Here is a 26409-nt window from a genome sequence, read left to right as displayed (position 1 = left end):
GGAAGGCACAGTTATTAGAACGCTGCTCTGCCTTCCTATTCCAACCAAGAGGATTTGCCAAGGCCCAGAGCGGGCTGACCCCACATGAACAGCATGTCCCCACCCCAAGCCTCTGAAGGAAGCCTGGGAATCAGGAGAACTTGCTTGGGGTCCTGGCTGTACCCCAAGCTCACTGTGCCTCCAGCCAAATCGCTTAACCTATCAGGGCTTGTGTGACCACCTATAAAATAAAGGAGCTGGGCCCGCTCCATAGGCCTCGCCAACACAGACTGTGACCAGGAAGGAGTTAATGGAGGCCAGGCGCTGGGTCAGGAAGGCGAGGGTTAATCTGGGGGGGCGGGGGGGCAGGGGTGGAGGCTCTCTCAGCTTTTCCTGTGGAGAGTGAGGTTTGGCTGCCACCAAAGTTACTTCTAGTCCCTGCTGTCCCTCCTGCCCTCAGTCTGGACCTGCCTTCAGACCCCTGCATTCAGCCTCCCCACACAGAGGTGAGTGCATCCCGAGCCCAGTGCTCAGATGGCGGGGTGGGGGCACCCAGGGACCCAAAGGTGGGCAGCCTGGCTCCAAGCTAATGAGCACAGTTCCCCAGCCCTTATCGGGAGCAGAAGCCCTGGACAAAGTTCGGACCACTAACCCCAGGACTGGGAGAAAGTGGGCGAAGGGATGTCTGCCAGGCATCTAGGGAGGGACATCTGCGGTTGGGCAAGGCCAGCCCCGCAGGCAGGGAAGAGGCAGTGGACGGCAGCCTATTTTGGTCCCTGTGTTTAGGGACTTTTTATAGCCTCTGCACTTGGGGCTGGGAAGAGGCGGAGGGGCTGAGGGGATGTGAGGGTATCCATGAGGTCAGATTAAGTGCAATGCCCTCCTGAGACCTTGGAATCTGACCCATTGCCTGGGATAGTCCTTCGGAGCCAGGAAGGAAGGCACTGTCAGCCTCTCCTGCTTCCTGGGATCCCAGTCACCTATGGACTGATTTACTAGACACTGGTAGTGTGTATGAGTGTGTGTGTGTGTAAAGCTGAACAAGTTGCACTGGGGTGAGTGGGGTTGGCAGGGTCTCTGCCTCATGGCTCATCACCAGGGCTCCCCTCCCCCCATCCCTGACAAGTTCTATTGCTTTGTTGCCTCCAGACTTGAGGTCCTCTAAGCCCCCAGAACTGATGTGTCCCTCTCAGCTGAATGGAGGATGGAGGACGTAAGGGGGCAGGGATGGGGTGGGGTGTGCTGAGCTGTGTGGGTGGCCCATTCTGTGGCTGCCAAGGAAACTGTCAACCATTGATTTACAGCCCCTCCGGCCCCTTTCCCTGCAGAGGGAGGTGGAGGAGAAGGGTCATGGGATCTCAGGATGAGAAGGAGGCAGGGACCCTGAGGGCAGGTTTCTAGGAGTGCAGGTTTGGGGAAGAATCAATGGCAGGAACATTTTAAATGAGGCAAGGGGCCCATCTCTAAGGGAAATTGCTTGGTTGTACATCAGCGGGAATACAAGAAAGAAAAAAAGGGATGTTCTGACAGGCAAGTGAGAGATCCAACCTGAACCAGTTCTGGAATGCAAGGCAAGAGACCTAGTTCCAGTCCGAGGCCCTAGTTCTCAGTAAGCCCTGAGCAAGCCCCCTCCTCCCTGGGCCAGGGTCACATTCTACAGAATGGAAATGCAGAGGTAGGTAAGGTGATATTTACTGTTGGGCATGCTGGGATTCCCTTGGCAGGAGCACAGAGTGGGTGGGTAGCAGGCAGCCAGCTGACATGACCTGGTGACCACCGCCCTCTCCTTCTCAATGGCCCTCCTGGGCCTGGGCAGGGCAGGGCAGTTGGCCGCAATTACGGGAGACTCCTACACTGTGGTTATATCCCTGACCTCTGTGCTTGGGGGTGGGAAGGGTGGGCCCCCCTGGAGCCAGCCTATGGCTGGGAAGCGTCCTTGTCTTGGACTCCAAGTTGCTGGTTTGGGAAGAGGTATTTTTTCCGGTCGAGGCCACTTTCGGGAATTGGGCCGGGACCGGCCCCATTTCCTTTCCCAAGTGTCCTGCTTGCTGATGCCTGCTTGGCATGGTCCTGTGGCCAGATCGGGGCAACCTCCATGTGGCATAGGGAGCCCCTGCCCCATGTCTTTGAGGAATGGAGGTAAGGGACAGCCAGAGCCTCTGCCCCCTAGACAGGGCACCGGGGCCTTGGATGGGGGAGGAGTGACTGGCTGATCCTATTCCCAGGAATGCCTGCAGGAATATCTACTCTCCCCCTGACCATTCCTCTTTCCCTGCAGGTCCCAGGAAGCCCCAGCCAGCTGCTCTCAGCAACTCACTGGCTGCCTAACTGCGGTGGCTTATGGGGCACTGTCCCGCCCCGCTCTGCTAAGATGCTCCTAGCCTCTCCCTCCACCCCATCCAGGGCACGGACCCCCAGCGCGGTGGAGAGGCTGGAGGCCGACAAAGCTAAGTATGTCAAGACGCACCAGGTGATAGCGCGACGCCAGGAGCCAGCCCTGCGCGGGGGTCCGGGGCCGCTCATGCCGCACCCCTGCAATGAGCTGGGGGCCCCTGCATCTCCCAGGACGCCCAGGCCGGCCCGCCGGGGTAGCGGCAGGCGGCTGCCAAGGCCGGACTCCCTCATCTTCTACCGCCAGAAGCGGGACTGCAAGGCTTTGGTGAACAAAGAAAACGCCAAGGGCCAGGGGCTGGTGCGACGCCTCTTCCTGGGCACCCCCCGAGACGCCTCCTCGAGCAGCCCGGGCCCAACGGAGCGACCTGCGGCCACAGGAGGTTGGACCGCACCCCAAGAGGCCCCGGAAGCGGCGGGCAAGCGGGCGCTGTGCCCCACGTGCTCGCTGCCCCTGTCGGAAAAGGAGCGCTTCTTCAACTACTGCGGCCTGGAACGCGCGCTGGTGGAGGTGCTGGGTGCCGAGCGCTTCTCTCCGCAGAGCTGGGGCGCGGACGCCAGCCCCCAGCCCGGAACGTCGCCGCCGCCTGGCTCCGGGGACACCAGCGACTGGACATCCAGCGACGGTGGCGCGGATCGCTCGGATCACGCAGGCGGCGGCGGCGGCGGCGGCGGCGACTCGGAGGCAGCGGGATCGGCGCGGGACGGGCGCCCCCCGGTGTCGGTGGTGGAGCGCAACGCGCGCGTCATCCAGTGGTTGTACGGCTGCCAGCGCGCCCGCAGCCCGCCGCGCGAGTCTGCAGTGTGACCGCGGCCGCTCGGGAGCGGGCTCCCGAGGAGTCTGGTACCTGGGGAAGGGCAGGGGGTGCGCGCGGGGCTGGACCCGGGCGCGGGCAGGGACGCCCTGCCTCTGGCGCGCAGGTGGCCTTTTGGCGAACCCCTCCTCCCCGCTCTGGATCTTGGCTTCCCCAAGGAACCGTGGGGGGCGTGGGACGAGATGGTTCCTAAGGCCCTTCCCAGTGCGGACGGCGGAGGCGGAGGAGGCCTCCTCGTGGCCCCGGTGGAGGCCGGGTCTGGGGAGTGAAGATTGGGCTGAGAATTCAGGGAACCTGCTGAATAAAGGCAAAACGTTAAGCGAGTCGTGAGATCGATGTTCAGGAAGGGGGCGGGCGGGTTTGCGGGTGTGTTTTGCGAGGGTTTTGGAGTATGGGTGCAAGGCTGACTGTGTGACTCTCCCTGGGCGAGCACTTTCCCTCTCTGGACTGCAGGTGCACCCCTCGGTGATCATAGTATTTTTGAAATAGTTGGAAAGCTCATGGCAATGTTCCCCGCACATAGAAGCGCTCAATGAAGGCAAGCTGCTATAACCACTACCGAATTAGTACCTACTCACACTACTCATTTCCTCCACGACCCCCAGGTCGGTCCACTCTACAGCGGGGGAGAAAGAATAGAGAGTTTAGGGGGTTTCTGGGGAGGGCCTGCTTTAGAAATCTGGGGGCCACCCGTGCCTGAAAGGTCCCCATTCCTGGAGTTTTACTGCCTGCTTTTGGTTGCAAGGTATGAAGGGCTGGAGCAGAATTGAGGAAAATAAAGGCAAGGACCCTCCAAACAAGGATTTTGCCAACCTGCAGCCTCACATCCTGCCCTTTCCCTCAAAGACCACCAGGTCACCTGTCTTCCTCACACGTTTGCATCTTTAAGTCTTGGTTCACGGTCAGCCCTTTGCCTGGGTTACCCTTCCCTGTCTCTCCACTCATCCTTCTAAGATTGGATATGTTCATTCTCCCTCAGGAATTCCTGAGCTCTCCAGTCGGCCGCACCTCTCAGCTCCCAAGTACAGCCCTATATTTTGAGCCTCGATTTGTCACCTTGTGTGGGACCCGCTGATAGTCTGACTTCTCTTGTTAGTCTGTGGCCTCCTAGTACAAGGACAAAGCATATAGTAGGACCACAGACAACGTTTGCCAAATTAGAAGAGGCTGGGCAGAGCGATGGAGCCTGTCCTCAGGGGTTCCCCAGCTTCTTGGAAAGTTGTATCCTAAATCTAACACAGTCTATCCTGATACCCTGGCTGTCCCTGGTCATTTTCTCCCAGTATGTTTGTGGGATAAGGAAGGATTCCTCCAGCCGGACCCCCACCCTGAGACTGCCCACCAAAAAGCAGCCTTCCCGACTGTCCAGGCAAAAAAGCACGCGGTGAAACGGGCTGTGGGACCAGGGTTTTTATGTTGGAAAGGAGGCGCGGGCTCCCAGTTCGGCCGTCCGGCTAGTCACCTTTGGATGCAGCCTTCGCCCTCATCTCGGCCAGTTTGTGGGTCAGGAAGCCCCACTTGAAGTCGGCCGAAGCGTCGGTCCCCCGCGGTTCGGGCTGCTCGGCGGCCTCCTCCGTGGCCTCCTCCCCGGCTTCGGGGTCCCGCTCCGGGGCGGGCTCGGCGCCGCGCAGCATGGACGCCGCCGCCGCCTGCTGCTGCCACCTGCTGGCGAACGCGTCCCAGAACCCGAGGCCCCGGGGCTCCGCCGCCGCCTCCGCCGCCGCCGCCGCCGCCGCCTGCGCCGAGGCCTGCGCCGCCAGCGGGCTGCGAGAGACCGACCGACCAGAGGGTCAGAGGCGGGCTGGAGGCCCGGCGGGGGCGAAGAAGAGCAGGCGGGTCAGGCACCGGTGGCGGAGCCCGGGGAGCCCGGGGGATTTCTGCGGACTTGGGGGGCGGGGGGCGGAAGACACGGGGCAGGTCAGGATGTGGAGGCAGGGGGAGGCTCAGACGCGCGGGGGAGCGGGGCTGGGTGGGACAGGGTGTAGGGATTTTTAGGAAAGTGACTTGGGGCGAGGCCAGAGTAGGAAAGCCGGAGAGAGGCGCCAGGTCCGGGAGGATGGGGACGGTGCCCTGAGAAAGGGCAGGACCAAGGATTCCAGCGAGTGGCCCGGGACCGGGAAGGGAACGGGTTCAGGAGGCGGTGGTCAGGAAAGCCGGGGGTGGGGGGGTCGGGGGGGGCCTGGGAAAGAAGCGGGGTGGGGACTGGGGTCCGGTTCTGGGATGGGAGTCAAGGGCGACCAGAAAAATTAGGGGACACGGGAGAAGGACGGGTGGAGAGGCCCCTAGGGAAGGAGAAAGGTCTAAATCAGAGGCTCAGGGGAGGGGGGACTTTGGAGGTAGCCGGGAAATGTGGGGGAAGCGCAATCGAGGAGCCGTGGTGCCGCTTGAGGTGGGATCTCAGGTCTGAGGGGAGCCCCTACCAGAGCTGGGAAGTAGAGGAGATAAGTGTGGGGACTAGAGATGGGTGGGCCAGGGGCCCTAGCGGAGAAAGGAATATGGGAGTGTCAAAGAGAGGGGGAATGGGACTGGGCTGGAGGAAGGGGCAGAGATGGAGGGTGTGCCCGAGATAGAGCTAGGAGGAAGACTGGGGCCCTGGGTCCTGCCCCCTAACCCTCCGGCATCCTAGGTCTGCAAGGCTGGTTGCTAAACTAGTGTGCCCCAGATCCTTTCCGCTTGCTGAAATCTAGACCCCAGGCCTCAGCCCACACCTGTTGAAGCAGAATCTTTGAAGAGTCTGGGAAATGGTGTTTGTCATAAGTACCCTGGGAGGATGAGTTTAGACCCGTATTTGGGAATCACTGGTCTGGATCACCCTCTGTTCCAAACACCCAAAGGTTCTCTGCTCAGCTCCCTGATTCTAGGGAGAGGACCCCTCCCACGTGGATGGAGAGAGAGCACCCATAATACCTTCTAGCACCTCAATCCCAACATTTGGTAAATTCCTCCTGTAATCTACCCTAATCTCCCGGATATGCTGATTTGGCCTCTTTCCTGCTAAGAGAAACAGAAAGAGCAGGGGCTGGCCCATCCCAACCCTCCGTGGCCAGAAAGACAAACTGACCATATGGAAAGGCCGTGGAGAAGGCGACCCCAGGCCCATCCCTGAGCCTCCCCCTCCCCCTCACACACACACACATACTGGTCAGCACAGGACTCTGGTGGCAGCAGCTTATCTTCATCTTCTTTGTTAAACAGAGATGACATTGTCAGCCAACCTTTCACTCCGACCCCCTGAACCTGGGAGGGAGGGCCTGGGAGTCATTGAGGGGACACAGCACCACCTCCCAGGACTCCACAGCAGCCTCTTGCAGGCTCCCCAGGGCCGGGTTGGAAGGAGGGAGAACTCACCCGGCGGACCAGCTGGGACATGGGGTTGAAGGCCTCTGAGGTCGGTTCTGCTGTCTCAGACTCCACTAAAGCTGGGTTCTCCCTCTGAGACACAAGACCCCCCACCCAGCATGAGAGAGGCCCCAAAGGCATAGGAACTCCCTCCCCCACTGCTAGCCTGGTACACACAGACCAGGCACCCCAAATTCCACAGAACTAAAAATACACCTAGTCTTCTCACACCCTTCCCAGATGCATAAACGTATTCCTCTAAACCAGTGGTCGGCAAACTATGGCTCACGAGCCACATGCGGCTCTTTGACTCCTTGAGTGTGGCTCTTCCACAAAATACCACGTGCGGGCGTGCATGTACAGTGCGATTGAAACTTCTTGGCCCGTGCACAGAAGTAGGTATTTTGTGGAAGAGCCACACTCAAGGGGCCAAAGAGCCGCATGTGGCTTGTGAGCCGCAGTTTGCAGACCACTGCTCTAAACAAAGCTACCAGTCACATACATTACCTGTATAGAAAAATTCCTCCACAAACACATATGTGCCCACCTACAGACACGTCCATATATACCCAAAAAGCATGTGGACATGGGCATGCACACTGATGTAGACACACCTGTGCAGGAGCATGCCTCCACATGGCTATAGCTCTTCCCCTCTACATGGCTATGTGCACTTGAGGCACTTATACAAGGGCACATACACAGTTATACCATTCACATTTGTGCACCTGTACAACTGCAGACAGCTGCACAGAGGCCCACCCACAGCACACAAACCTTTCCACCCATCCCCAGACACCAAGATATAGATGTACACACAAATACACACAACACACAAACAGAACACCTGCCAAACCTGCACAGAGCTAGGCAGGCATAGACTTCTGCCCAAATGTACACATCTGAAAATACCTATACCTAGTTCACACCTGCACATACACCTTCCCTGGGGATACCACACAGACACCAATCCTAACACTGACCCACAAATACTTCTACACATGCCCAGCCCTGTCTAGACATTCACTAATTCATATACACACATACCACAGACCGTGTTCCTGCCCCTGCCACGTCTGTTTGTGCAATTGCCACTTATCACAGCCGCTAGATGTAAGACTGTTTCAGAGCTTTTTCAGTTTGTTTGTTTTTTTAACGTCAGGATAAACATGGTCCAAGTGTAGCTCTGATCTGATGCTGTCAGTGACCCTCAGAATAAGTGTCACTGTTCCTACCTCCGGTACCAGGAGGCTCCACTTCTGTTCCGCTCTGCCCAGTAGTAAGTAAGCTGAGTGTACCTGTGTGGCCACTGCACACTGGACCTAGAAGGATCTTCTCCCTGTGGCAATCCTGGAGATCCATGGATATGGTGACCGCTCCCCCAAGGTCCCCCAAGTCTTTTCTTCTTGAACCTCCTGTCTTTCTGACCCTGTGCCATGCCATTGTCATCCTTCAGTGGGCTGATGACTTCTGCACAAATGTACCCCGCCCTCTCATTCTCTCTAGCCTGCCCCTTGCCCTTCTCTGTACCTTTCACTCCTGCTTCCCCTCTGCCCCTGCCCCACCCAGCAAACATGGATGGTACTCACCTCCTCTGCCAGATCCTCCTCAGATTCCCCACTCAGGGTCTGTAGCACTTTGGATTTGTAGGTTTTCCAGAAGGTCTGGCTCATAGCTGCAGGGGAAACGGGCCTGGTGCCCAGGTACAGGAGGCAGTGGCTCAGAGGGCATCCAGTGGGTCTGGCTTAGGAACTTGGTGAGACCGAGAGCCTGTCCCAGGGATCTGGTGACTTCATTAAAGATGCACCAGCTTCCCCAGCTGGCACAGTGCCCGGCAAGTGAACGGATCCAAAGGAGTCTAGGGTGGGGGTGGGACAGAGCAGGCTTCTTCCACCTCGGCCCCTTGCCGTGACCCACATTGGCCAAGAATAATAGCGACATCTCTCCCCACAGAGGCCTCCTTCCCAGGAGTACTTGAATTTGATCTCTTGGAATGGCTCCAGAAAAGTCCTCTTCCTTTCACAAAGTCCATTTCCAAAGTCCTTGTCCCCGGACCCACATTGGTGCCCCGGTGACTACAGCCATAACTGCTGCCCTCAGCAGGGCCCTGCCCTCTGTCCCCACTTAGCCTCTGTGAATTGGAGTGGGAAGGTCCCAAGTCCCCCAGTCAGTGCCCTGGGCTTACATTTCACTGCTTTGTCTGGGCTGGAAACTGATTCCTCTCCCCAGGGATGCACGTGCCTGTCTCCCTGTTTCCTGGCAACAGGTTCCAAAGAGCTGGAGCCCCTGAATTATTGCTGAGCTCCTCTGGTTGGCCTGGAAGACACCAGGCCCAGGTGAGTGGGAAAAGGTTTCTTGGCCCTCTCCCCACTCTGAGCACACAACACCTAGGCTGTATCTCTCTCTGCCTTTGTTGCCAGCCCACACAGGGCAGTCCAGGGCTCAGAGATGGGAGGCCCTCCTGTGAGCACCTCTTCTTGTGGAAGGAGCTGATCGCTCTTAAGTCTGACACTGCCTGAGCACTGTGATCTCTGGGGAGGAACACCCCTTCCAGTCTCCCATGTGGATTTGTCTGGGGTGGGGGTGGGGGGTAGATAAGGAATGGACACCGGAGGGAGTAACTGAGGAGCAGTGAGAGGGGCAAGGATTTGTCAGGGAATGGAGGTATCTCGGGAAGCCTTATGGGGACCAGAATCCCAAACTTCTTCAATTTATTCACATCACAGATATTTTTCAGTGCCTCCCGAAGATATTTAAAACATGCCCATCTGCCCTAACCGGTTTGGCTCAGTGGATAGAGCCTCGGCCTGCGGACTGAAAGGTCCCAGGTTCGATTCCGGCCAAGGGCATGTACCTTGGTTGCGGACACATCCCCGGTGGTGGTGGTGGGGTGGGGGGGGGGGGGGTGTGTGTGTGCAGGAGGCAGCTGATCGATGTTTCTCTCTCATCGATATTTCTGACTCTCTGTCCCTCTCCTTTCCTCTCTGTGAAAAATCAATAAAATATATTTTAAAAAACCAAAAAACAAAACATGCCCATCCTCCACCACGGAGTCTAAGATGTGGGAACCAGGGAGGAGAGACGGGGCCAGAGGATAGCACTGAGAGGTGGTGCAAAGCGGGGTAGGCCGGGCAGCGGGGCGCCCAGGAACCCCCAAGGGCATGCGCCACCCCACCCCTCTCCAGCGGCACCCGCCAGGCCTCCTGCGCCCTCTGCTTGGGACACTCCGATGGGCTCTGCCCCGGGCTCCGTCACTGACACACTTGGCCGCCTGGGGTCGCTCAAGGCGCGGTCCGCGCCAGTGACGTCATCAGCGGCAGTCCGTCCGAGCCGGCCCGCCCCGGGCGTCATGTGACGTCATTTAGAGTCCGGAAGCGCGCGCGCACGTGAGCTTCCTCCTCGGCGCGGGCGTCGGGCTCCGCTGCCGCCGGCCATGGGCCGCTCCCGCCGGACGGGCGCGCACCGGGCGCACTCCCTGGCCCGCCAGATGAAGGCGAAGCGGCGGCGGCCGGACCTGGATGAGATCCACCGCGAGCTGCGGCCCCAGGTTCTCCCACGGCCCCGGCCGGACGCGGGTGCCCAGCCAGACCCGGACCTGCCGGGGGGCGGCCTGCATCGCTGCCTGGCCTGCTCGTAAGTCCCGCGGGCCGCCTCGGGAGGAGTAGGGTCCGTGCTCTGGGCCGGGGCTGTGGGGTCCGGTCCCCCGCGGGCGCGCGGGGTCTGCGGGCCTCCTGTCCCTTCCGACTCGAAGTGAATGGGCGGTGGTCAGGGAGCTAGACGTCCCCGAGAGACATCCGGTACCTGCTCACCCTCCTTTACCCGCACCCCTGTAGGAGGTACTTCATCGACTCCGCCAACCTGAAGTCCCACCTCCGATCCAAAGACCACAAGAAAAGGTATGGAGGAGTAAGGCGGGGGCCGAGGATGGGTGTCTGGTTGACAGGGCGCCCATCTGGCAGCTCCCACCTCCTTTTTCCTCTTCCCCAGGCTAAAGCAGCTGAGCGTGGAGCCCTACACTCAGGAAGAGGCCGAGAGGGCAGCGGGTATGGGCTCCTATGTGCCCCCCCAGCGGCTGGCAGTGCCCACCGAAGTATCCACTGAGGTCCCTGAGATGGACACATCTACCTGACATGGCCTGCAGGTGCGGGGCAGAGCCGCCGCCCGTGGACGGTGACGCAGGGCTAGGCCGGGAGAGACTGGGCCATCCTTTGTTGGCCCTGAGTTTGCAAGTGGATGGCGTCTTCTGGGTGCCCTCCGCTCAAATAAAGGAACTGGATAAAGAGTGCCTGCTTCTGACTCCCTAGCCTCCAGGCCTCCCCCGAACTCCTGCCCTTAAGGATTTCTCTGCCACTCTTGTGTGCCGGAGTCAGGGTGTCTATTCCCTACTTGGTCCAGCTGTGGAACCTGCATCCTTGCCTGGAGCCACTAGGCAGAGCCCAGGTACAGTGGGGAGAGTGGGGGGGGGTGTAGAATCAGGTTTTTACGGCTCTGCTTCCAACGAGGGCAGAGATGAAGTGGGACCCCAAGATTGCAGTCCCTGCTGAGTTGCCTACTGCCGGGGCCCAGGCGACAGGCTGCCCACTTCGTCATGGGGCGGTGGCTCTTGTCCCACCATCTTCCAGACAGCATAGCAGGAGCCACCCAGTCCAAGGACAGCCAGCAGTGTAGCCACAACCCCAGCCAGCGGACTCCGGGGCTCTGCCTTCAGCTCCCCGGCTACCTGCATCTGGGGATGTACAGAGGGTCCACCTGCAGGGTCAATTGAGCCTTCTAGGAAGGGAAGGGGCTGAGGAGGCACAGCTGGGTGAAGGAGAGATGGCCGCCATTGCTGCCCCAGGGAGAGTCCACCCTAGTTCCTCTCGCTTCAGTGCCCATCTGGGTCCTGGCTGCTCAGGCGGCAGGAAACGTGACAACATTCCCTGGCTGTTGGGGCCCACAACCCAGTCACAATATGGGGAGGGAGGGGTCGGGTCCAGAAACCATGAGTTAGAGGTACTTACCTGTAGCACCCGGAAGTAGCCAGGGGTCAGGCGTCGCAGTCGCATGGTGGGTGCCACTCGTCTCCCTGGCAGCCTGCGGGGTGTAAGCAGAAATGAGGACCAGTGGCACTCTTGGTATGAAGAAGTGGAAATATGAGGGCAGAGAGGTTCCTGACTTCTCATAGCCATGGCCTCAGAAGATGCTCACCAGAGTCTGCCCTCCCAGGTCTGCCAGGGGGTGGGGCAGCTGGACCTTTAAATCTGGTCCCTTCCCCCACCCGCCTGCCTGCCCTGCCCTGCCCTGCCAGCCTTAGGAGCAGCTGTCAGGAGAGATCAGCATCAGGCCTGAGCAGCACCTCCCCCACCCACCGGGTGTGCAGGCTGGGTAGGCGGGAGAGGCCTTGCCTGACAGCGCTCAGGCATCTTAGGCCTAAACCAGGTACTGGGAGGACCTCTGCAGCCCTGGTCCTGGCCCTTGCCTACCCCAGATGATTGGATGTCACCTGTCAGCTCTCAGCAAAGGTGGGAAAGGGCACCTTACCCCCCGTCACAACAGTGACTCTTCCATTTGGTTTGGGTTAGATCATCCACACCTTGGGAGAGGGCACACGTCACCCCTTTCCCCAAGATGGAGTTCCTGCAAGGACTTTTCTACCCTCAGCTTGAAAATAAAAGATTTGTATATACTGATTTAAAAAGCTATTATTTTTTAGCACATTATAGAAAGCAGTATTCTAAGTAGTTTGCATATATTATTTGGCATTAATTATCTCAGAAAATGAAAAAGGCTTATTTACAGAATAGTATATAGATTGATTATCTACATATGTAGAGAAGGGAAGAACACCCAGCAAATTTAACAGTGGCCCCCACTGTGTAATGGGCTAAGGATATGCTGGGGAAAAGGTTCTCCTTTTACTTCATGACCTACTGTTACGTAATGACCTTTGAAATTTTTACAGCAAATGTGTAGAAAGAACGTCTGTTAAACTCATAAACTAACTTGAAAATAGAAGCTGCTGCCCTAGCTGGTTTGGCTCAGTGGATGGAGCGTTGGCCTACGGACTGAAGGATCCCAGGCTTGATTCTGGTCAAGGGCACATGCCCAGTAGGGGATATGCAGGAGGCATCCAATCAAAGATTCTTATCATTGATGTTTCTATCTCTCTTTCCCTCCCCCTTCCTCTCCGAAATCAATCGTGTGTGTGTGTGTGTGTGTGTGTGTGTGTGTGTGTGTGTGTGTATTTATTTATTTTTTAAAAAACTGCCCTTTATTATGCCCCTAACTGTCTACTCTTGCCAGGTGCTAGGGGCACAGAGTATAGACACTATTGTGATTATTAGGCCCCCAGTACTTCTAGGAGAATATGTGGATACAAGTGGTGAGTTCTTGTCTGTTTCTCCCCTACAGGATTGTGAGTTCAGGGAGGGCAGAGGCTGGCTGGCTTCTCACTTCTATGTCTTTTGCTATCTCAGGGTAGGTGTTTGATAACATCAGGATGGTGGAGATGGGTCTGTTTATTGGGCTTTCCCAGGCTGCCATAGGGAGACTGTTGTAGGAAGAAAGAGGGGAAAACGCAACATTAAAGTGGGACTCGGCATGGAGGAGGGGTGGAGGGACACAGTGCAGGGTGTGAGAACGTGAGTTGAAGGACAAAGTCAGAGAGGTGAGGGCCATGTTGCACATCTGAAGCCTGCTGGTTCACAAATGAGGGAGCTAGACCTGCGGGGACCTCATGAGATGGGTGTAGAGGACTGTTATTGAACCCATTTTCAGAAGCGGAAACTGATCCTTTGAAGGAAGCAATTGACTGGTCTGTACTTGTGTTTGATGCCACATATGAAGATAGGATGGGCTCAGAAGAGCTGACCAAGTTCCAGAGAACTCCATTTGTATGTGAAATTATTAAATGGCCCTGACTGGTTTGGCTCAGTGGATAGAGTGTCGGCCTCTGGACTGAAGGGTCCCGGGTTCAATTCTGGTCAAGGGCACATGCCTGGGTTGCAGGCTCAATCCCTAGTCGGGGGCGGAGGGTATACAGCCGATCAATGATTCTCTCTCGTCATTGATGTTTCTATCCCTCTTCCTTCCTCTCTGAAATCAATAAAAATATATTTTTAAAAAATTATTAAATGATGGCAACGAACACACACAGACTACATGGACCAAATTCAGACTTAAGGTCTTGTTAACAGGCAAAATAGTAATAGGCTTTGAAGGCTGGGTTGTGGGGCACTGGTAGAGATTTCAATTAGGTGGCACAATCAAAGGGGTAGGCTCTAGGAAGGCCTCCTTGTAAAATTAAAGCTCTACTTCAGTGGTTCTCAACCTTCCTAATGCTGCAACCCTTTAATACAGTTCCTCATGTTGTGGTGACCCCCAATTTCATTGTTACAAATTGAACATAGTTAAAGCATAGTGACTAATCCCAAAAACAATATGTAATTATATATGTGTTTTCCGATGGTCTTAGGCGACCCCTGTGAAAGGGTCGTTCAGCCCTCAAAGGGGTTGGGACTCACAGGTTGAGAACCACTGCTCTACTTCATGTTATAGATTTCAAAATACTTAAAGGACCCCTCACAGCACTAAGACCTAGGTGTCCCCCTTTTAGAGAAGAAGAAACAAGTTCAGAGATGGGTAGAGTGGAACTGATTCTGATTCCAAAGTCCTGGGAGTCTCTGGCTGGCTGTGCTGGTAAAGATAACTGCAAACATTTAGTACGTTTCAGATGTTGTTCTAAGAGGAAGGCTCTTAACCTGGGCTTCAGAATCCAGGGATCCCAGAAACTCGGAGAGAAAAAATATATTTAAAAATATTTATTTTCACTAACATCTAATCAAAATTTGGCATTTCCTTCCATATGGATTAAAGTGTTAGCAGTATCTGTGGCTTTGTCACCAATAGAAATCACATATATATATATATATTTTTAATATATTTTATTGATTTTTTACAGAGAGGAAGGGAGAGAGATAGAGAGTCAGAAACATCGATGAGAGAGAAACATCGAACAGCCGCCTCCCACTGGGGATGTGCCCACAACCCAAGTATATGCCCTTGACCGGAATCGAACCTGGGACCTTTCAGTCCACAGGCCGACGCTCTATCCACTGAGCCAAACCGGTTTCGGCGAAATCACATATATTTTTATATTGAATTGTAGTTATTGGAAGTATCTCAAAATATTTATGCTCATAACTACTTCAAAATCATGATAGTTGCCCTGGCTGGTGTGGCTCGGTTGGTCGTCATTCCATGCACACTGAAAGGTTGCCAATTTGATTCCTGGTCAGGGCACATGGCTGCGTTTTGGACTCAAACCCCAATAGGAGGGTATGCAGAAGGCAGCCAGTCAATGTTTCATTCTCACATCGATGTTTCTCTCTCTAAAAACAACCAATAAAAATATATTTTAAATCATGATAGTCATTAACCCACCGTTAAATCACACTGTTTCAGAGACACCTGCCATAGATTGGGCACCACTGAGCCACATCGCCCGGCTTCAGCCCCTTTCTGAGGAGCCTAAAGGTCAGAGTCCCTCCTTGTGAAGCCAGTTTGGGGCTGGACCCCAGGCTGACTCTGAGGTCACATGGGTTACACACCAGTGGCACCGCCCCCCATCAAGCCGCCCAGCAGCCCTGGCACGCCTGAAGGGCGGGCAGGAGGCAGACAGGCGGTGCGCCAATGGCTGTCTCTGCGCCTCACCTGGCCAACCACGTGGGCCCAGGTATGCTGGTGGCTCCGCCCCGGGCCCAGCCCAGCCCCGCCCCACCCCAGGCCTCCGGGAGCGGAAATTCCTGCGCCCGCAGGACGGAGCGGACGCCGATCCCTTCGGGCGGGCGGACTGGACTCCACCATGGAGCCAGTGGAGACCTGGACCCCCGGGAAGGTGGCAGCCTGGCTGAGAGGTGGGTGGGGCCGGGGCAGAGTCGGGCTTGAGGGGCACTGGGCCCAGGAGAGGTAAATAAAGGGCCCGCTGGGGCTGTCAGTTGGTTAGTCTGTCACAGGGTGTTTATTAGCGTCTGCCTGTGTCTGGAACTGCGAGGCAGAGATGAGCCGGGAGGCCGAGGAACCAGGAGGGGTCTCCCATTGCCCCAGCCTCCCAGGAGGCTGCCAGGGTGTCGATGGCGAGGCGGTGGGTAATCAAAACAGAGGGGATGGCCCAGCGCGGCCCAACCCAAGGCACCGCCTTGATCTTCCCTGCGCCCCAGGGCCTAGAGGGCTGTTATTAAACCCATTTTTCCGAAGCGGAAACTGACGCACTGAGCCAGGAAGTGATTTGCTCTGGCTTTGGAATAGAGCCTGCCCGACTTCCCTTCTCTCCATCCTGAGGCTCCCAGTGTGCGAAGCAGAGGCCCAACCAGATGAGAGGTTGGCACAGCCCCCATCCCCACCCCCGCTTGTGCCCAGGGGTCTCTAAGGGAGATACCCCACAGGCTCAGTGAGCCCAAATGGATGGGAAAGGTCCCAGATGGCCCACAGACTCAGAGAAGTGGAGACCTCTGACATGCAGGTGGGAGGGGCAGGTGAGTCAGGGCAGGTGAGTTTCTCCTAGAGGGGCAGCATGAGTTCACTAGGCCTAGGCTCAGGGTGACTAACCCTATAACAGCAGGATTCAGGGTTGGATTCAGACTCCCACCCTGGGTTTCAGGCCCAGCCCGTCCACTCACCAGTTCTGTGACCGTAGGTCTCAGTGTCCCTCTCCACAAAGTGAGAAAGGCAACTTGGGTGTCATGAAACACACAGAATGAGACTGTCGCACAAGTGCCTGGGATGTGTATGAGGCTCAGTGTGGGAGGCAGCACAGCACATTCATTGTACATGGGAATTTGCTCAAGGGCCCATAGCTATGGAGTAACAGGTTCATGGACTCCTGTCCAGTGCTCTAAATGTCACACAGGGAACAAGGGAGAGCTGCTGATCACACACAGATTCTCCAGGGAAGGAACCTGGCTCACTTGGAATGGGAGGAATTCCTTCAAAGAGTGAGCAAACTGTTAACCTCTATTCGTATCCGTTTTCCCACCTGTGAAATGGGAGTCACAGTAGTCTCTGCCTTCTAGATTCGGTGAGGATCAAATTCTGAATATGTTTATTTTTAATTAATTAATTATTTATTTCTTTTTAACCCTTGATCGAAAAATGGTCCTCTCCTCTGTTGGGGAAGGTCATCCTCTTCCACTGAGCATGCAGCTTTGGGAGGGATGCACATGGAGTGGTGAGGGAGGGAGGGGACACCTGCTAGCCAGCCAGATCAGCTGAGTCAACCCTGGGGATCAGTGGGGTGGCAGATGTCGCAGCCAGATCGCCTTCACATCCTGAATGTGTTTACAGCCCTTAAAATTTTGCCCAGCTCATAGGAAGCAGTTAGTAGATAGTTTTCTTATTTTTAAAAAAATATATTTTGTTGATTTTTTACAGAGAGGAAGGGAGAGGAATAGAGAGTTAGAAACATCGACGAGAGAGAAACTTCGATCAGCTGCCTCCTGCACACCCCCCACTGGGGATGTGCCCGCAACCAAGGTACATGCCCTTGACCGGAATCAAACCTGGGACCCTTGAATCAGCAGGCTGACGCTCTATCCACTGAGCCAAACTGGTTAGGGCAGTCTTCTTATTTTTTGAGGGTCTACTTTGTGCCAGGCAAAGGCTGGAATTAGAGATGAACGGTTATTTGAAGAGCTCTGGATAAAGTAGGAGAGGCTGATGCTCAATTGCAGGTGTTTCTGGAGGCACAGGAAGCAGTGGGAGCACAAGAGGCGCCCGCCCCAACCTGGAGAGTGTGGAGCACTTCCTGCAGGGAGTTCAATGAAAAAGGGAGGGAAGGAGCTGGAAGAGCAGTCCAGGCAGGAGTAGGGGCACCTGCAAGGACCCTGGGACAGAAGAACATTCCAGGGCGTTAGTGCTCTGCATCTGAAGTGTTGAGTTTGAGGGGCTGTGTCAAGTGATGAGACTGGAGAGGCACAGGGCAGCCCGATCATCCCAGGCCTTGTAGACCATGGTGAAAACTCTGGCGATGATAATACAGTGCTGTTACTGGTGATCTACCACAAACCAGGAAATGGGCCAAGTGTTTGACATGTGTCATGTCATTTACACATGATTAGAAGGTAGATGCTTTTATTGTCACCATTTACAGGTGAGGAAACTGAGGCACAGAGCAATGAAATTATTTGCTCAAGTACTGAGATTCAGGCCTTCCTGATTCCAAAGCTCCATCCATGTTCTTACTCCCCATTTAGTTGACAAGCAAGCATCAGAACAACTGGAGGATTTGTTAAAACCAGAACTGCTGGGCCTACCCCTGAGTTATTTAGCAGGTGCAGGATAGGGCCAAAAATTTGCATTTCTAACTAGCTCTCCAGTGAGGCTGCTGCTGGTCTGGGGAAACTATCCTACTTCCCGACTCAGTAGCCTCATCTGTGAAATGGGCAGAACACAGCCTAGGCCTCAGGGTTGTTGTTGTTAGGAACAGATGGGAGGGGAAGGGGCTTTATGGGAGTGAAGAAATGGCCGGAAAGGCCATGCCACCCCCTGCCTCCCCCTTGCTGACCCCTGCTGTCCCTCCAGGCCTCGATGATTCCCTGCAGGATTACTGCTTTGAGGACTGGGAGCTGCCTGGCAAGTACCTGCTGCAGCTCTGCCCCCGTAGTCTTGAGGCTCTGACCGTGCGCCCTCTGGGCCACCAGGAGCTCATCCTGGAAGGGGTGGAACAGCTGCGGGCCCTGGTGAGTGAATGGTGGCCACACTGGCTGCAGCTTCCACCCGCCTGGGGGTGTCTGATGGGCTGGCCACTGCCAGGGGGGGTGACCAGCTCCCTCTCTGGCACAGAGTTCCGGGCTACAGACAGAGAACCTGCAGAGCCTGACCGAGAGGCTGCTGGAGGGGACCCATGTCTTCCAGAGCTTAGTCCAAGGCCGCCTGGGGGGCTGTGCCGAGCCCCCTGCTGATGTCCTCAGTGCGGCTGTGGAGCTGGTGCGTGAGGCCCGTTCCCTCCTCTTCTGGCTCAACAGGTACCTCAGGCTCCTCCTGACGTACGGGGTTGGGGTGACTGATGAGGTGACCTTTCTCATCCTTGGCCTCCTCGGGGCCCAGGAAAGAAAAACAGCTTGGCTCTTGCTCAGATGTGGTGGGGCAGGGCAAAGAGGTTAGTTGGTCTGCTTGGGGGCACTGGGTCACCTGGGTTCCTACCCGCCCCACCCACCCAGCTTGTAATCACAGCGGTCATCAACATAGAGAGCTCCTCCCCCTCCACTGGTTGCTGCCTGTCCCACAGGTCACCTCCTCAGGGAAGCCTTCCCTGTCAGATATTCTCAGAGCTCCCTGCACTTCACAGCAGTTGAAGTTAAATCATTATTGATGGAATTATGTACTTAACTTCTGACTCCCCAGTGCCTAAACAGAGCCTGACAGTATTGGGTGCTGTGCTAAGCTGTTGAGCTTTATCAATCATCTTTACCCCAAATCAAACCCATCAGAGTAGGTAATTATCCCATCTCAGATGAGTCATCGGCTCTGAGTGGTTCTGTGACTTGACTGTTAAGCACAGTGTGCTAACCACTGTTCCATCCTTCCCCCTGCCAGGCACCTCTTCACCCACTTGAATGACTTCTCGGCCTGCCAGGAGATTGGGGAGTTGTGTCGGAAGCTGGGCCTGGCCTTGCAGGAGGTAGGAGAACCAGGGGCCAGGTTTGGCCCAGGCTGTAGAGACAGGTCAGGCAAGAGCTTTTTATAACCTGTGAATCAGCACAAGATCGGGTGTGAGGGCAGGAAGAGGCAAGAGCAGGAAGAGAGGTGCCCAGCCACTGGGTAGGCGGCAATGGGGGCAGGGGGTCTCCTACCTGGCCAGGGCACCCCCAGGAGTTTGAATCTCAGAATGGGGAAAGGAGAGGGCCTATGTGTTGACTTCTGGAGGCCTGGTGTCAGGGGGAGACCTTGGGGACGGAGCGCTATGGCCTGTAGTTCTGGAAAGGGGGCCAGGGAGTGGAGGCAGGGAGGGACTGCTGGGAACCCACCCTGCCCTCTGGAGAAGGCAGTGCCCCGACTCAGGGAAGGTCCCTGCTCTCACTGCTTCCAGGACTGCCCAGCAGCGGAGAGGGAGAGCCGAGTCCTGAGGATTGTAAGTGTGTGTGTGTGTTTCGGGGGGTAGGGAGTGATGGGGACAGGGTGCAGTGGATGGGGCTGCTCAGGCTGGGCATTGTGCTCCCCGTCCCAGTGCAGCCACGTGACCGGGATCTGCCACAGCATTCTGAGCTGCAGCCCCCAGGAGCTTCTGGAGCAAAGGGCCGTGCTGGAACGCGTGCAGCTGGATGATCCTCTGGTGAGCTCTGACCTCTGACCTTTGCCTTTTCTTTTTAAATTTTGTTTATTGGTGTGTTTTTAAAGAGAGAGAGAGAGAGAGAGAGAGAGACAGACAGACAGACAGACAGACATTGGTTTGTTGTTGTACTTATGTATGCATTTATTGTTTGCTTTCTGTAAGTGCCCTGACCAGGGATGGAACCCGCAACCTTGGCATATCGGGGCAGCGCTCCAACCAACTGAGCTCCTGGCCAGGGCTCACTTCTCACCTCTTGGCAGCCTGGCCTGGGCCCTGAAACATGGTTCCAGGACCCCACAGATTCCTGTACTGTTACAGCTAGAAGGCCTTTTTCATACAGAAGTTAAAGGCCCAGAGGACCCCCCCCCCCCAAAAAAAAAGAAAAATGCCCAGTGGACTTTCCTGGGGTCTCACAGTTATTCAGCACTGTCCCCAATCCTCAGGTGACACAGTCTAGCCCTGAGGTACAGACCTGGAAGGTTAGGGGAGAGGACATGAACTTTTCTGCTTTAATCTCTCCCGTTGGGAAAGCCAGAGCCCCAGCGCTGCCCCTGCCCTGCCCCTCCCTGCTTATCCCTGAGGAGCGTTGCTGAGAATTTCATACCTTAGGAGTCAGCCGCCCAACTTCCCTCTGATCCTTATTAAAGGAAGAGGCAGAGACCCACAGAGGAGTGACAAGCCCAAAGTCACACAGCAAGTTGGGCAGTGCCAGCTGGGGCCAGCTCTTTCCCCAGTCCTGCCCACCCAGGGATTTTGTTGCCTCGCGGGGGCCCTGCCCACTGGCGCTGCGGCGCCCACCCCCTCGGTGACTCCAGCCTCGGCGTTCACAGGGCCTGGAGATCCACACCACCAGCAACTGCCTGCACTTCGTGTCCCACGTGGGCACCCAGGTGAGAACCCCACACCCTTTCCAGCCGCCTCCCCCCTCAGACCCTCTTACCAGCCAGCCACGCCAGCCTCAGGCCCCAGAAGGGTGCACCTCTGAGCCTCACCTCCCACACCAGGTCCCTCCCAACGTCCGGCTGCAGATCCTGCCTGGGGATGAGATTGTCCAGGTTGACGAGCAGGTGGTGGTGAGTGAGAACAAGAGCGACATAGTGGGAGCGAAGGGGTGACCGAGTAGAACCCAGGGCTGTGGGTCCGGCAGGGACTTTTGCCGAGACCAGGATTGTGGGAGTTGCCTCACAACAGGTGAGTCAGCTCACACAAGCCAGAGCAGCCTCACCAGAGCCAAGGTGAAGGGGCTCATGGAGGCTTCCCGAGGAGGAGGAGGAGGAGGAGGAGGAGGAGGAGGAGGAGGAGAGGAGGAGGAGGAGGAGAGGAGGAGGAGGAGGAGGAGGAGGAGGAGGAGGAGGAGGAGGAGGAGGAGGGGAGGAGGAGGAGGAGAAGAAGGAGGAGGAGAAAGAGGAGGAGGAGGAGGAGAAAGAGGAGGAGGGGAGGAGGAGGAGGAGGAGGGGAGGAGGAGGAGGAAGAGGAGGGGAGGAGGAGAAGAAGGAGGAGGAGAAAGAGGAGGAGGAGGAGGAGAAAGACGAGGAGGGGAGGAGGAGGAGGAGGAAGAGGAGGGGAGGAGGAGAAGAAGGAGGAGGAGAAAGAGGAGGAGCAGGAGGAGGAGGAGGAGAAGGAGGAGGAGGAGAGGAGGAGAAGGAGGAGCAGGAGAGGAGGAGGAGGAGAGGAGGAGGAGGAGAGGAGGAGGAGGAGAGGAGGAGGAGGAGCAGAAGGAGGAGGAGGAGGAGGAGCAGGAGGAGGAGAGGAGGAGAAGGAGGAGGGGAGGAGGAGGAGGAGGAGGAGGAGGAAAGGCAGAGCAGGAGGCTGAGAGTGCTCCAAGGGAGGGGGCTGCTGGGTTGTTTCAGTGCCTCCTGCCCAGCTGGCCCAGCTCCGTGTCCCTGTCCCGTCCCCCAGGTGGGCTGGCCCCATAAGAATGTGGTGAGGGAGCTGTATCGGGAAGCAGCCAAGGTCAGCTTAGTGCTGAAGAAGGTTCCGGTGCCGGAGACCCCTCCACAGGTACCTGTCCCCTGACCTGCCCTCAGCCGCTTTCAGATTCCTGTCGCCAGCTGAATCACCTGCTTCTGGTTGTTCCCCAGTCCCCTCCGCAGGCCCTGGGCTCCCCACGGCTGAGGGTCCCATCGCTGGCTCAGGACCCACTGTCTCCCAGGTAACAGGCTCTGCCCCGGGTGCGTCTGGTGGGGGAGCTGTGGGCTCATCTCATCTCCCCTTGCTCTCCTCTCCCCAGGGCCACATCTGAAGACATCTTTGCCTTCAACCTGACTTCAAACCCAAGTCCCGGATCCAGCCCTGCCTCAACAGGTAGGTCCAAAGTCCCACAGTGTGGTGATGCCCTAGGAGAGACATGTGGGGTGCCTGGCTCTGATCCCTGGACTCTGATGCCCCCACCCTACTGCCCGGCCTGGGCTGGGCTCATGGACCCCCCGCTCTTCTCCTTCCCTGACAGACTCTGCCTCTCTTGACCCTGAGCCCCTGCCCATTACCCCTGCACCCCCAGCCACACTCCCAACAGGGGGAGCAGAGACTCGTGAACCCCTAGAAAGCAAGGTAAGCTGAGGGGCTCAGCAAGGAGGGGTGTGGTTCTAAATCCAGACCCTTCTCTAACCCCCTGTGCTCCTTTCAGAGTCCTGTCCTTGATCGGAAGAAATCAAAAGGTATGAGACGCACCCAACGTGTGGGGTCCCCTGACACTAGCAGCTCTAAGAAGTCTTTATAGTGCTGGGCAGAGCGCACCCCCCCCCCCCAGCCCCTTCTTTCATTTCCTCGCCTCCACAATGGGGAGAGTCATTCCTCAGAGCTGACAGGGGATTCATTCCAAGCACAGAGTACGGGTTCAGAAATACCAGGGGTGCTCTCCTGGTGGACAAGGGAGTAGATTTGGGGGTCCGTGGTGCCTTGCCAGCCCCTCGCTGATGGCCGCGCTCTGCTGCTGCAGGCGTGGCGACGCGGCTGAGCCGCCGGCGGGTGTCCTGCCGGGAGCTGGGCCAGCCGGACTGCGATGGCTGGCTCCTGCTGCGCAAGGTGCCCGGTGGCTTCATGAGCCCTCGCTGGCGCCGCTGCTGGTTTGTGCTCAAGAAACACAAGCTCTACTGGTACCGCCAGCCCCAGGTGAGACCCTGCACACATGCGGAAGCAGATGAGTCACCTCAGGGCCACAGTTCTTGTTCCTACTCCCCACCATCTACTCCCACTGTGGTCACGGGGGGGCCACAAGCCCTCATGAGCCCCAGTGCTCCTGTCTCTACAATGGGGACACTCTTCAAAGAGAAATGAGCTGCTGTGTGTGTAAAAGCACCTTTCCTTCCTCTTCTGTTATTCTGTCCATCCTAGTGATAGGCTATTCATTCCATTGCTTATTCCTCAGCAGACATGCAGGTGCCCGCTGTTACTCAGCTCTGGGCTGGGCACCGAGGACACAGAGGAGTTCTTGCTAATCCAGGCTCGGGGGGGCGTGGGGGGTGGTGGTGAATACACGCTCAAGGACAGTGCAGGGAACACATGCTGTGACAAAGGAAACGCCCGGGGAATGGGGGTGGGAAGCCCACAGAGGTGGCCAGTCCAGCCCGAGGAGCGGCGAAGGCTTCCGGAGAAATCAGCACCTGAGGGCCAGTCGGGCGCAAAGGAGGAAGCAAGTCAGAGGGAGGGCAGCCTCTGCAGGGCTCGGTGGCCCAAGGAGGCTCCATCTGTGCCTATTGACGGAACAAATGTGGGAGCAGCCCCCTCTTCTGCGGCCATTTGTCTGGATCTCCTTGGCTCCCCTTTCCTGGCTCAAAGGCACTCCTTGGTCACACACCGCCTCCCCCTAAATTTCTGCCCTGAGCTCCTGACACCGAGAGGTTTGTGGTTAGAGAGCCCAGGAGATGCCCCCTGGGATGTGGCCTCAGGAAGCTGATGACCTTGAGAGTGTTGGGGCTTCGTGCTGACTCTCACTGTGATCCCCCCAGGATGAGAAGGCTGAGGGCCTCATCAATGTCTCCAACTACAGTCTGGAAAGTGGGCATGATCAGAAGAAAAAATAGTTAAGTCCTGGGTGTGACGGGCTGGGTGGTGGGAAGAGAAAGGGAGAGAGAGGGTGACGGCAGGGGTCGGGTGGAGGCAGCAGGGAGCTGGGATTGCCGGTGCGGCCTCTCCGGGTTCTAGATGGGCACACCCAGGCTGAGTGAAGGTGCTCTGCTCCCTGGCAGTGTGTTCCAGCTCACCCATGACGTGTACAAACCCTTCATCTTTGCTGCTGATACCCTGGCGGATCTGAGCATGTGAGTGCCACCCTCCCCACTCCCAGACTTCCGCATGAGTGCCTGGGAGCCTAGATTCAGATCTCAGCTCTCTGACAGTGGTTGATCAAGGCACTCACTTTTCTAGGCCTCAGTTTCATTATCTATAAACTGGACTAATAAGAGTTCCTGCTCTCAGAGTTGCTCTGAAGATTAGATTAGATGATCATATAGGGCAGTGGTTCTCAACCTTCCTAATGCCTCGACCCTTTAATACAGTTCCTCATGTTGTGGTGACCCCCAATTTCATTATTACAAATTGAACATAATTAAAGCATAGTGATTAATCACAAAAACAATATGTAATTATATATGTGTTTTCCGATGGTCTTAGGCGACCCCTGTGAAAGGGTCATTCGACCCCCAAAGGGGTCGTGACCCACAGGTTGAGAACCGCTGATGTAGGGGAAAGGCCCTTGGCATACAGTACCTGGAAATTCCCTCAGACCCATTTGCCCCTCCACAGGTGGGTGCGCCATCTCATTACCTGCATTTCCAAGTACCAGTCTCCGGGCCAGGCCGCCCTACCCCGAGAGGAAGGTGGGTGCTCACAGGGGTGGGTCTCACTGTGTCTCACCTGAGCTTCGGCCTTTCCTGGGATGGAGGCTAGGAACTCAAATGCCCTCACCCCCTTCCTGGCCCCCCAAAACCGTGTGAAGCTTAGTGGGTTCCCCAATTGCTCCTGTCCACCCCAGACTGCTACAGTGAGACAGAAGTAGAAGACCTTGACGATGAGGCTGGGTCCCGCTCAGCCTCGGTGAGTCGGGGACTGGTGGGGGGTGAGGAGCAGGGCACAGAGCTCAGACTGATACCTTTCTCTCCTTCCACGGTGCCCACAGCCCAGCCTGGGCCAAGCTGGGAGTCCCCCCCATGGAGACACATCACCTGCAGCCACCCCTATGCAGGGCAGCCCACGGACCTCCTTTGGCCTTCCAACAGGTGCTGTGCTGGGGGTGGGAGCTGAGGTGGAGAGCTGGGCCTGGGACAGGCACATCCTCATCCTGCTTCCCCCCCCCCCTCCCCCACAGACAGCAGTGAGGGGACATTGGAAGGAATGGTGCGGGGGCTGAGGCAGGGTGGCGTGTCCTTCCTGGGCCAGCCACAGCCCCTCACTCATGAACAATGGCGGAGTTCTTTCATGCGGCGCAACCGAGACCCCCAGCTCAATGAGCGAGTGCACCGTGTGCGGGCACTACAGAGCACACTCAAGGTCAGCGGGGACCCTGGGCATGGCAGGCGGCTGGGCTCTACGCTTTTGGCTCTGGTTGCTGGCCCACAGCTCTGGGCTCAGTTGTGGAGTTGGCCAAGTTCTAGGTTCCTGATTGGAGAACCAGGTCTAGACTGGGCCTGTGCTGTGTTCTAGGCACTAGCCCAGGGGTGGGCAAACTTTTTGACTCGAGGACCACAATGGGTTCTTAAACTGGACCAGAGGGCCGGAACAAAAGCATGGATGGAGTGTTTGTGTGAACTAATATAAATTCAAAGTAAACATCGTTACATAAAAGGGTACGGTCTTTTTTTTTTTTTTTTTTTTAGTTTTATTCATTTCAAACGGGCCGGATTCGGCCCGCGGGCCGTAGTTTGCCCACGGCTGCACTAGACTCCAAAATTAGCTCTGGACTCAGGCTCTGCCACCTTCCCTGGGCGATTATGGCCCCTAAAGGACTCTCCTTACAGGCGAAGCTGCAGGAGCTGCAGGCCCTGGAAGAAGTGCTGGGTGACCCCGAGCTGACTGGAGAGAAGTTCCGAAGGTGGAAAGAGCAGAACCAAGAGCTCTACTCAGAGGGCCCGGGGGCGTGGGGCGTGGTGCAGGCTGAGAGCAGCTCCCAAGTCCTGACCTCTGGCTCCAGAAATCATTCTGCCCAAGCCCTGTCCTCTGACCCTGAGGAGCACTCTCATCTTTGCCACCTGACCCCAGAGAGCAACCTCTGACTCTGGCCCCGAGGACCACCTCCACCTCTGGCCTCAGGCTTTACCCCAGCCGACCCCCTTCTGCCTGAGTGGCCACCATTTCTGCTCCCTTCTCCCCTGGAGTGGGGTAATGGAATGTGATCTCTGTGCCACCCTCTCCCACCTTGGCAACAAAAGAGTGGGAGGCAAGGCTGAAAGAAACTCTCCTGTCTGTCCTCTGACCTGTGGGGGTGCACACCTGCCTCCCTCAGTCCTTTGGCACTTCTCCCTCCCCAAACCGGTCTGTACAGGCCTTCCTGACTTTACACAAGAGACACTTCAACCAAATAAAGTCAATTTCTCTAAAATGAATCCACATCTGTGCTTGACTTCCATATTAGAGTCAGGAATT

The 26409-nt window shown here is 56.7% G+C and overlaps 5 protein-coding genes across 8 annotated transcripts; 3 read left to right on the top strand and 2 right to left on the bottom strand.

Moving 5' to 3' along the window:
• The first annotated feature begins 383 nt into the window (after positions 1 to 383).
• FAM110D (family with sequence similarity 110 member D) lies at positions 384 to 3506 on the top strand. 3 transcript variants are annotated; one of them, XM_081088174.1, is made up of 2 exons: positions 384 to 485; positions 2258 to 3506. In XM_081088174.1, exon 2 carries the CDS (start codon positions 2351 to 2353, stop codon positions 3176 to 3178), a length of 828 nt encoding a protein of 275 aa, XP_080944300.1. In that variant the 5' UTR covers positions 384 to 485; positions 2258 to 2350; the 3' UTR covers positions 3179 to 3506. The 3 variants fall into 3 exon arrangements, with proteins under 3 accessions (XP_080944300.1, XP_080944301.1, XP_080944299.1); XM_081088175.1 differs by lacking the exon at positions 384 to 485 and adding an exon at positions 1304 to 1654 and having other exon boundaries at positions 2258 to 3500; XM_081088173.1 differs by lacking the exon at positions 384 to 485 and adding an exon at positions 2058 to 2118 and having other exon boundaries at positions 2258 to 3500.
• A 1133-nt stretch (positions 3507 to 4639) lies between these two features.
• On the bottom strand, positions 4640 to 8197 carry LOC308517314 (uncharacterized protein C1orf232; the record flags this gene model as incomplete). The annotated part of the gene is made up of 4 exons (XM_081088422.1): positions 4640 to 4949; positions 6325 to 6422; positions 6534 to 6617; positions 8114 to 8197. 4 exons carry the CDS (start codon positions 8195 to 8197, stop codon positions 4640 to 4642), a joined length of 576 nt encoding a protein of 191 aa, XP_080944548.1.
• A 494-nt stretch (positions 8198 to 8691) lies between these two features.
• On the top strand, positions 8692 to 10964 carry ZNF593 (zinc finger protein 593). Its single transcript, XM_081087217.1, has 3 exons — positions 8692 to 10157; positions 10358 to 10420; positions 10512 to 10964. Exons 1-3 carry the CDS (start codon positions 9958 to 9960, stop codon positions 10651 to 10653), a joined length of 405 nt encoding a protein of 134 aa, XP_080943343.1. The 5' UTR covers positions 8692 to 9957; the 3' UTR covers positions 10654 to 10964.
• A 74-nt stretch (positions 10965 to 11038) lies between these two features.
• Positions 11039 to 11360, bottom strand: ZNF593OS (ZNF593 opposite strand). Its single transcript, XM_081087222.1, has one exon. The coding sequence runs from the start codon at positions 11248 to 11250 to the stop codon at positions 11074 to 11076; it is 177 nt and encodes a 58-aa protein (XP_080943348.1). The 5' UTR covers positions 11251 to 11360; the 3' UTR covers positions 11039 to 11073.
• A 3834-nt stretch (positions 11361 to 15194) lies between these two features.
• On the top strand, positions 15195 to 26361 carry CNKSR1 (connector enhancer of kinase suppressor of Ras 1; the record flags this gene model as incomplete). 2 transcript variants are annotated; one of them, XM_081087204.1, is made up of 21 exons in its annotated part: positions 15195 to 15399; positions 18081 to 18238; positions 18342 to 18523; positions 19095 to 19179; positions 19588 to 19629; positions 19726 to 19830; positions 20661 to 20720; positions 20835 to 20903; positions 21730 to 21831; positions 21912 to 21982; positions 22061 to 22134; positions 22280 to 22380; positions 22457 to 22487; positions 22769 to 22941; positions 23778 to 23851; positions 24018 to 24089; positions 24574 to 24647; positions 24803 to 24864; positions 24947 to 25046; positions 25136 to 25317; positions 25785 to 26361. In XM_081087204.1, 21 exons carry the CDS (start codon positions 15195 to 15197, stop codon positions 26037 to 26039), a joined length of 2277 nt encoding a protein of 758 aa, XP_080943330.1. In that variant the 3' UTR covers positions 26040 to 26361. The 2 variants fall into 2 exon arrangements, with proteins under 2 accessions (XP_080943330.1, XP_080943329.1); XM_081087203.1 differs by having other exon boundaries at positions 15324 to 15418.
• Positions 26362 to 26409: the final 48 nt, after the last annotated feature.

Source organism: Myotis nattereri, assembly GCF_964212035.1.
Source record: "Myotis nattereri genome assembly, chromosome: 3".
Taxonomy (NCBI): domain Eukaryota; kingdom Metazoa; phylum Chordata; class Mammalia; order Chiroptera; family Vespertilionidae; genus Myotis; species Myotis nattereri.
Note: the sequence above shows the minus strand (reverse complement) of the source record. Positions and strands in the feature narration are given on the sequence as shown.